The 10,535-nt window shown below is 42.8% G+C and overlaps 1 protein-coding gene across 1 annotated transcript in view; it reads right to left on the reverse strand.

Annotated features, from left to right (window-relative positions):
- Positions 1–1,108: 1,108 nt before the first annotated feature.
- Positions 1,109–10,535, reverse strand: part of sh3bgrl2 (SH3 domain binding glutamate-rich protein like 2) — a 17,280-nt gene continuing 7,853 nt past the window's right edge. Inside the window, exons 2-4 of the mRNA XM_048251356.1 lie at positions 9,736–9,921; positions 5,063–5,143; positions 1,109–3,068 (exon numbers count right to left, since the gene is read on the reverse strand). Of these exons, the coding sequence (XP_048107313.1) occupies positions 3,054–3,068; positions 5,063–5,143; positions 9,736–9,921 (282 nt within the window). The 3' untranslated portion in view covers positions 1,109–3,053. The remainder of the gene's footprint in view (positions 3,069–5,062; positions 5,144–9,735; positions 9,922–10,535) is intronic.

A 10,535-nucleotide genomic window follows, 5' to 3' on the forward strand; every position in this document is an offset into this window, starting at 1 on the left:
AATCCTCCCCACCTTTTTATGCAGCCCTTGCCACTTAATCTACTAAACCCCTCTTCTACTGCACGTTTTACCCCCCCCCATTAATGCACAAATAGGCTGACACCAGACATAATTTCACTGCATTTCTTACTTCCAGTAACTATATGCATGTGACAATGAACTTCCTTGTATCCTTTCCTTGACAATTTTGTATATTTTCATTTAATCAAATGCATCTAGCATTAATATGACTGTATTGATTAATTTTCCTGCCTTTTGAATAATCATATGCATTATATAGACAGAACAATTGACACTTTATCGCTCAGAATGAGTCTTCATTGGGACTGCCACCTACCATTTGGAAGGTCCTTGTAAAAGGTGCATTGCACTATAATCAGTCTCACTATGAGGCTATATCTCAGCTATTGTTGCTGAGGTAATGTTGGGTTTCCTCTGAATGTGATTTATTGTTTTGATTTTGAATTGTAAATAATAGTGAAATATCAAATATATGAAAAATCTTGATTTTTTTTTTTTACTATACATGGAAGTATATCCTATGTAATGATCTGAAGTGTGGGTTGTGGATTATGTCACCAAATGTCTTAATATGTTGATGCAACTTTGGCAATAAAAAGCTCCTCAGCCAGCTCATTTATTTGGAGCGTTAACCGTGTTGTAACGGCATCTTCTGTTGTATTCTGCTCTTTACATCTTCACCCCGACACTGAATATCTTGTTTGCCCAATAATAACAATTTTAACACACGCATAAATCATTCAACAACGTAACATGCTGATTCACTAGGTGCAACACCCAACCAGGTCCGTGTACACACTAATTACATCAACAAGAAGTTACATTAAAATCACACCTGCCTCGACCGGAAATAAATGAGCCAGCTTAAGAGCCTCCCGAGCATATGGCCCATCTACCAATGAGAGATCAGATCCATTCATTCCATTCCTTCTGTCTTCATTGAATTCCCAAGAGGACTTGGTTGCATTCACATAACACCTGGTAACACCTGGGGGCCATTCTCACATCAGTGCCAATGTAAACAAACCATGAGGGTCCAGAAGTCTGCCAGACGCAGCTTCGCTGAGCAAAGAACTGACCCACGGCGGACAGGCATATACTGTTTATTTACAAAACAATCCAATATTTCATACTTCTTCTGTGATGAAAAATAGTTTGCATCTTAATCAGCATGACGGTCAGTGGCCACCAGGGGGCGTTTGGCTAATCTGCAGTTTAACAGTGAGGAAGAAAAGAGGAGTATGATGGAAAGGCTGGATGGGTAGAAGAGATAAGAGAGAGAGGAAGGGAGAGAGACATGAAGACAGGAAAAGAAAGAGACATAAAGGGGCAGGGAGTGAGAGAGGGGTGAAAGCTCTACAGAGGGAGTGAGAGAGAGAGAGAGAGAGAGAGAGAGCGACTGCCTTTGAGATGAAGGAATAGGAATAGAGGGATAGAGAGAGAGAGAGAGATGACGAGGGAGAGTTCTGTATGTGTGTGTCAGTCAAGTGCAAACATGAATGAGGAGCTCATCCACCCATGATAATTTAATAAGAGAAAAACAGAGAGAGAGAGAGAGAGAGAGAAAGGCCGAGAGGATCACAGAAGGGTGGAAGGGATGGAAGTAGCGATGAGATGAAAAGAATAAAAGAGAGATGGAAGTAAAGAATGAATAGGGATAAAGAGTGGGGGGACAGATGGAGAGAGAGGGGGTAGGTAGGGAGAGAGAAATAGAGAGAGAGAGGGGGAGCAGAGTGAGAGAGAGATGGGGACATATAATGGAAAGCAGTGACTCTGTCTGCCACACTAATCTGAGGTCAAAGAACATGTGACTCCTATTCCATCCAGGAAAAACCACCCGTTTAATCCACATAAGGTGAGTGAATATGCGTGTGTGAGTGTGTGTGTTGTGGGGGTGGGAGGGGGCAGACAAAGCAGATGTCCAAATAATGTCCAAACTATAGTGTTTCATGCTACATGTGATTAACCGCCTGAGAGAGAGAGAGAGAGAGAGAAAAAAAAAGAACCACTAAGAAGAGAGTTAAAAGAGGAAAATAAATTCTTCAATTTCAACACTAATGACAGGCAAGCAAAGACAGACAGCAGACACACAGCACGAAAATGGATGTAGTTCAGACAAATATTTACAAAAAAGAAGAGGCAGAAGGAACGAGAGAGGAGAGATACAGTATACAGAGATTTAAGGCTGTCAATCATTTCAGTCATTCTTGACAAGGCCTTTCGGAGTAAAGCGAGGGGACACAATATTCATCACTTCACAGTTCCTGGAACGTAACGGCATATCTGACATTAACAGTTAGAGAGTGACATCGAAAACAACACGACAAAACATGGAGGTCTTCATGCCTTACTTATCATCACTCTAGACTTGACCCTCATTGAACCCAGATAAAATCTATCACACACACTCTCTCTCTCACTCACACACCCACACACACAAAGCGTTGTGTGTTTGTTAGTGTCCGGGTGTGTGTGTGTGTGTGGACAGACACGCGGACACATTCAAACAGAGACCTGCACGGCAGGTTAATCATATATTCTGTTTGTCAGTGAAACAGATAGAATTCTAAACTTGACCACACGACCACACACACACACACACACGTCATCCTATTCCCCTCTCTGAAGCCACATTATAGTCTAATATTTGAGCATAGATAATATCAGCTACATCCCACCGGTCACAAGTATACAAGTTATACAAAAGACAAAAAAAGATAAGTGTCTATTGTTGAGGGCCAAACTCCTCTGTTGCCGCAGTTGTCTGTCTGTGTGTGTGTGTGTGTGTGTGTGTGTGTGTGTGTGTGTGTGTGTGTGTGTGTGTGTGTGTGTGTGTGTATATGCGTATGTGTGTGTGTATATGTGTCTGCGTAAGTGTCTGTGTGTATGTGTCTGCGTGTGTGCGTGTGTGTGTGTGTGCGTGTGTGGACAGCATCATCATTTGGCAAGGCTTCAGTGTGGTCTGGGTGAGATCCCCCGAAACAGGAAGTGATGCGGCACAATTCTATCCACACACTCTTCCATGGCAACGCTTATGATTCGGATTCCTGTCGAACAAAAAACAAACAAACAAACAAACAAACAGGTGGATAAGTGAAGCTCCACCAAACAACCACACTGACAACCTTGTAGCCCCCTAATCACAAGATCAACAAACAACACAAGAGACATACAGCACATGTTTACTACTCCCTCTTTCAACTCCTTCAATAACTTAAAGCAACAATATGCACTATTTATAAGGCACAGTTAAATAAATTCAGCAACATTCTGAAACCTAAAGCAACAGTATGCTGTACTGTGTTGTAGGTGTAGATAACTAGTTGCATCAATGAATACATTTAATGATCTGAACACATTTTTATTCGTGTAGTGAGTGACTTACATATGGAAGACCCACATCATTTTTGTTTGGGGAGTTTATCATGACAAATCCCAAGGAGACAAATGTGAAATCCCACCTACATCAGCCTGAAACCTACTTATAGTCTATGGGCTATTAGGGGTCCACATGTCCTTTCTAGATGGTTCTGCTGAAACCTATTTACACCTGTCTTTTCTAGATAGATAGATAGATAGATAGATACTTTATTGATATGAAGGGGAAATTCAAGGTCCCAGTAGCTTAAAGCTGCAGTTGGCAAGTCTGACCGATTGAGGGGACCAAAATGTTGAATGTTTACAACTCTCACACCCTCCCCTACTACCACGCGAGCACCCTCTCATCGAGTTTGTGCTTGTCAGTGCACCAGACTGTGATTGACAGTCAGATCTCACACAGCCCTACTCTGATTGGACCAGAAAAACCGGGAGCTGTGGATTTTTGCAAAACAAATAACAGGCTCTATGTAGAGGTAGAAGTGCGGCTGATTTATGTTGTTCTGTCGGAGCATAGTGTCGGTTTCAGTAAATATGATCAAAAATTTCTTGCCAACTGCAGCTTTAAGATGATTTAGATGGTACTGAATTCTTGCCAACTGCAGCTTTAAGATGATTTAGATGGTTCTGAACCCCCCACGTCCCCATCTCCTTCCTCATACATGTGTCTCAAGAACAGGGACACTTGGGCAAGATTAGATTAAATTAATTATAGTTAATTCTTCCTGTCAACGGAGACAATGGCAAATAATCATCGACATCAACATTTGTTTGTCAACAACATCAACATTCGACATCAATGTTTTTCGTTTTTTGTCACGGTCACAGTCGACAATCGTCTTTCATCATCTCCTCAGTTACCACTGGTCATGGTAGAATCCCCGGTCTGATTGCCCACTGAGGACGTTGCTCATGAGAGAATGAAATGTCCCAAATGAGTATTGATTGGGAGCTAGACGACAGACAGGCAGAGACGCAGTCGTCCAGAGGTAATCAGATTAGATTAGATGCTCACTCCCAGAGCTCTGTCCCTGCAGTCTAACATCATTAAAGGGGATGCAGACTCACTCCCAGAGAAGAGGGGGAAAGACAAGAAGAGAAAAGGGAAAAAAGAAGAAAACGAGGGAGTGGCAATCGGAAGAATGTGTTTAATTTGGAGAGCCACGGGTGTTTTACTAAGAGGAGCCATAGACTGACTTGCAGGAAGAAGAAGAAGAAGAAGAAGAAGAAGAAGAAGAAGAAGAAGAAGAAGAAGAAGAAGAAGAAGAAGAAGAAGAAGAAGAAGAAGAAGAAGAAGAAGAAGAAGAAGAAGAAGAAGAAGAAGAAGAAGAAGAAGACTGGCTGCTGGATGAGTGGGTTGATTCTGGACATTGGAGGGAGTTGTATTGGTTTTATCGAGTGGAGGTGGGGTGATATTGGTCTGGAGTGGGCACTCGGAGATGAAGACAGTTTGACCCCTAAATTGCTGATTGTGTGTGTAATAGAGTTGCAGCAGTTTTTATCAGACAGTAGATAACACTCATAGAAATGGGATGAGTGAGTGTGAGGTGTGCCTATATGTGTGTGTGTGTGAGTATATGAACACACACACACACACACACACACACACACACACACACACACACACACACACACACACACACACACACACACACACCAGTACCTTCACTGAGGGGTGGGAGTTGAGTCCCAGGAATGAAAACACAGTGTTATTCTCCTTCGATTGGAAGAAATCCTCATAGTCCTGTCAAAAGAGATATAGAGAGTCTGCAATCAGACCACAAGGCTGTACAGTAGCAGAACAATAAACACAAAACCATATACTGTACCACTGTATGTGGATTCACCCAAATCCCAGTGGATTACTAATCCCCATCATCCCTCTCTCTACCTACTGGTCTGTCATCCCTGTATAAACGGTCAGATTTGAGGAGGTAACATGGGACTGCTGATTAAAGGTGCCCTGCCACACAAAACCGTTTTTACTTGTATTTTTTAAATATGTTAGGTCCATATCTGTTTGTGTTATGTCGTGAATGTGAAAATGAACAGCTACCTCCTCTGTCAGCTCTAGCCACTGAAAAGAAATAAGCGGAGAAATCAGGCCAATTGCAAAAGCTCTTCAGTTTGCCGTGAAATTGATTAAGCTCATTACTATTCATGAGCTTGCCCAGTTGAGACCGTGCCCACAAAATTCGTTTAGCTCGTTTACAGTTTTCGTATGCAAGGATGGCTGAATGTCAACGGGTTTGTGTGCTATGCACGAATAGAACTTCAACAATGCATTTTGCCCAAAAACCCAGACTTGAGGATCAAATGCCTTCAGTTTATTTTTTGGAACAATGCCACAGGCTTTGCAAAAAGGTTGCTGTTGAAGCCTGGAGCAGTAGGCTACAATCGCGGCAGTCTACGACTAGTGCCCAGTCCGTAAATAAAAACGTTATTGTCAACTCAAGAAGTGCTATGTTATACAGGTGTAATGCATTTGCTAGCCTAGCAGGTTTTATTCATCCCCATTTGGACAATGCTAGCACTCGCTAGCCAAGCTAAGTTCATGACATGAAGCTAAAATTAGTTGATAACAGCTACCATCGCGGCAGTCTACGACCAGTGCTCAGTCCGTAAGTAAAACGTTATTGTCAACTCAAGAAAGTGTTATGTTATACAGGTTTAATGCACTCGCTAGCCTAGCAGGTTTTATTTATGCCCATTTGGACAATGCTAGCACTTGCTAGCCAAGCTAAGTTCATGCCATGAAGCTAAAATTAGTTGATAACGACTATTATGTTATGGACGAAACCGACTAGCTGTTAGCCAATCAGAGTCAAGCAGCTTAGCTCATTGAATATTAATGAGCACTGGCGCAAATAGAGTCTTCCGGCAAGCTTTCTATACCACGCTAGAATGGCTTGAAAGTAACCAAGGCATGTTTTCCACAAAAAATGTCCCTGGTAGAAGTTCAGACATTACCACAAAGTAATGAAATATGTGTGGCAGGGCACCTTTAAAATGAGGATGACGGACAAGTACTGTCAGTCATCTATACTGTGTCCTGTACAAACACCATAGACTGTGTAAAATAAACACACACACACCTCTATACTCTCTATACTCTAACATACTCACACACACACACACACACATGCACATTCACAACACACAACCATGCACACACGTATGTGCACACACACACACACACACACACACAAGTGTGCACACAGATACACACAGGGACTACTACTAGAGGGTCAAACTAGTTCAATGTGACTGTGCCCCATTCAGTTCAGATCAAGAAACACTGCTCTCTACTAGATCTACCTCTACTAGAGTTCACCTGTACATACTAAAACCCCACATACAGTTCACCTGTATATACTAAAACCCCACATACAGTTCACTTGTACATACTAAAACCCCACATACAGTTCACCTGTATATATTATAACCCCACATACAGGTCAGTCCTACTCTTTATGGATAAATACATCTATGGCCTCTGCATTAAACACAATGCAACAACACACATCTTATGTTTGACGGACAATTAGGATCAGAATCTGCCTCTGCCTCTGCTTTGCTGTGATTGGCTCCTGCGGAGTAGGCGTGACCAAAGGATATAGATGATGCCGTTTCTATTGGTGGAGGAAGGGGAGAGATAGAGTTGGTGTGTGTAATCTCTTTAAGAGATTGATGGGATTTCGGCAGGATTACGGCAGGGCATGCACGCTCAATGAGACGCATGCGGCCTAATGCAGGCTGTGCCCATTCACAAACCATCAGTAGTACGCTCACTGGAATCTCACACACACATTCAAAATAAAACACACACATGCAGACACACACACACACACATCTAACTCTTTGTGTATTATAGTGTGTGTGTGTGTGTGCGCGATATGGTCGTACACACTCACACACAAATGCATACATACGCCCCCCCTCCACCACCACACACACACACACACACACACAGTACATGCAGGCATAACTGGATGCACCTCTTCAAGTTTCAAGTTTCAGTGGGTACCAGAAGAATCAGATGAGATCAGATGACCCTCAACAGTGTGTTTGGCCACACTACACACATCAGTGGAGAATCAGATGACCCTTAACAGTGTGTTTGGCCACACTACACACATCAGTGGAGAATCAGATGACCCTTAACAGTGTGTTTGGCCACACTACACACATCAGTGGAGAATCAGATGACCCTCAACAGTGTGTTTGGCAACACTACACACATCAGAGAGGATGACAAAATATTTAAACAGTGACAAACAGATTGCTTCACTAAAGTAATCATGCTAGAAGCATACGCAAGCAATCCAAAGTGTCTTCAAACTTCATCTAATCAACATGGTTTACAAGGGGAGCAAACAAACCCATGTATGGTAAAGGCCTTTATTTATACTAAAATACGGAATTTCACATTGTTTTATTTATTTATTTATTTATGTATTTATTTATTTATCTATCTATCTATCAGGTCAATTGTCCGAATCTGCATGGACTCAGTGTACAAAGGCCTTAACTCAAATGATGGATAGAACACAGACTCAGTGAGTCAAAGGCCTGGTTCATAGTCTACACAAGCAACATTGGCGCAGTTGAGAACGCAAGGCTCACACACATGTTGAAGTGCTTCTTCATAGTCTATGCAGGCTACGGCAACGACGATGCACCCCCATTGGAAACACATGACATGACACTCGCGCTTACATCACATCAGAAAAAACTCGGCCTAGAATCAGCCTAGATCAGGACAATGATCAAATGACAAAACTGAAAATGCACTGGTTAATGTTGGGTGCCAAACTGTCATTTTGGCCAGTGTCAGTGGCCTATGCTCCTTCTCAAAGTAACAGGCCTAAGCAAAGTCCTTTTAGGCAAGTCCCTCCGCTCGGCGGCCACGACACCACGACACACCGCGCAAGGCTTCACGACACCAATCTTGCTCCAGCGGCGAGTTCACAACACATGATTGGGAAGATGTCTTCACAACACACCATATGATTGGCTCAATGTATTCACATAACACCACATGATTGGCTCAATGTATTCACATGTCGACGTTTTGCCGAGGAAGGGGTGGGGTATGTGTAGACAACGGCCATATTGACCCCCATGCATTTCTATGGAGGATTTTTTGAGTGCTGTGTCTCCTCATTAGAAAGTCTCTGGCCTAAGTCATTACATTACATTTGGCTGACACATTATTAACCAAAGCGACTAACAACATGGTAAACAGTTTAAGTTTTAAAGCAATTCTCTCAACAATTCTAGGACCATTTAAAAAAAGGTAGAGTACAGTAAGAATAAGTGCATCAGTGAGTGCTGTTGAGTGTCAGTTCAAGACAGGTGGTAAGTGCTAGGATCAGCAAGACTAGTTGTAAGTAGTGCTATGAGAGGAGATGTTCTCTGAAGAGCTGGGTCTTCAGGAGTTTTTTGAAAATGGAGAGGGATGTCCCTGCCCTTGTAGAAACTGGCAGTGCGTTCCACCAATGAGGAACAACAGATGAGAAAAGTTTGGATTGGCCTGAGCGTACCAGTGGTAGAGCTAGACGTCGTTTCTCTGAGGAGCGCAGCGGTCTGGAGGTAGTGTATGTCTGTATGAGGGCTTCCAAGTAGGTGGGAGCAGAACCGGAGACTATTTTGTAGTAGTTTAAGTAAACTGTTTATGTTCTCTGGAAATAAATGTTGTTTTTCAGCTGCAAAACTGCACAGTTTGTGTAGGCTACGTAGAAATTAATTAACAGAATGCACATGAATTCATCCATTTAATTAATTAATAGATTGCGCCACATGACCACTGTTCCTAAAAAAATAATATGATCAACAACAACTTACAGTACTGTTCACTAGTATTCAAATGTACACCTACACCCATAGACCAATGTGTGAGCAGTTTTTGAAAAGGCTAAACATTTCTAAACAAGAGAAGCCCTGTTATGCCTCTGTGCACACGTTAGAGAGGTGTGCATTTTCCCCTCAGAAAAAAAGCCCATGCTTCATACTCCATCCCTGAACATGTAAACATGTGACCCAGAGGCGCAGAGGAAAGGTACAGTACAATGTAGAGCCTGCTAATGTCCCTCTGGGAAAGGACCCTTAAATAGCAGACTCTAGATATCAGTGTGTGTGTGTGTGTGTGTGTGGAATTGTCCTAACTTTTCACTGCCTAATAGCGGCCCTGTGTGCATGCATGTGTGTGTGTGTGTGTGTGGAATTGTCCTAACTTTTCACTGCCTAATAGCGGCCCTGTGTGCATGCATGTGTGTGCATGCGTGTGTGTGTGTGTGTGTGTGTGTGTGTGTGTATACACTGTATAAAACGTACCCCACAGTACTCCTGTCCGTTAAAGATCTGCGGGGGCATGGGGTTGCCCTTCTCAGGGTGCTTCTCCTGCGGAATGTTCCGGTACATCCACTGCCTCTCGTTCTCCAGCATGGTGATGTCTACTTCCTCAAACGAGATCCGGTTCGCCTCCAGGAAGCCCACGATCGCCTGCTGCCTCTTTTTCACCTACGGGCAGGAGATGGAGAGAGAGAGGATGAGATTTGATCAAGTCAGACCTTTTAAGATAATTGAAAGTGTATATTTGGCTTGCAATGGACAGCGTTTCCATAAAACAGCACCACCGTGCAGCAGAAGAACTTTCTATAAAAACACACTCAGTGCCCTGCGAAGTACATTCACAGCAAAAACAGAAGTTAGTAAACTGCACACGTCTTTAGATATTTTATATTATAATATTCTTGTGTAATGTGTGCCACTACTTATTTTTCTGCATAGAGTGTGCAAGAAGATAGCCTTGTTCAAAATATACTGGATATGAACATTCATATTTTGTGGTTTATGAACTTCATCATGGTGTGTGATGTTATTTCTGTGTCTGCTGGGCTCCGGCTGACGTGACTTGAGAGGCCACCCCCCTCCCCCCTCCTCCCTCTCTCTGACAAAGCCTTCCTTACGGTCATGATCAGTCCCTCACTTTAGCATGTAATCATACAGGGCTATTTGTGTGTGTGTGTGTGTGTCTCTCTTATAGACTGCATACAGTATGTGTGTGTGTGTGTGTGTGTCTCTCTCTTTCATAGACTGCATACAGTATGTGTGTCAATGAAGGTCAATGACGA

This window comes from Alosa alosa, chromosome 8, assembly GCF_017589495.1.
Source record: "Alosa alosa isolate M-15738 ecotype Scorff River chromosome 8, AALO_Geno_1.1, whole genome shotgun sequence".
Taxonomy (NCBI): domain Eukaryota; kingdom Metazoa; phylum Chordata; class Actinopteri; order Clupeiformes; family Clupeidae; genus Alosa; species Alosa alosa.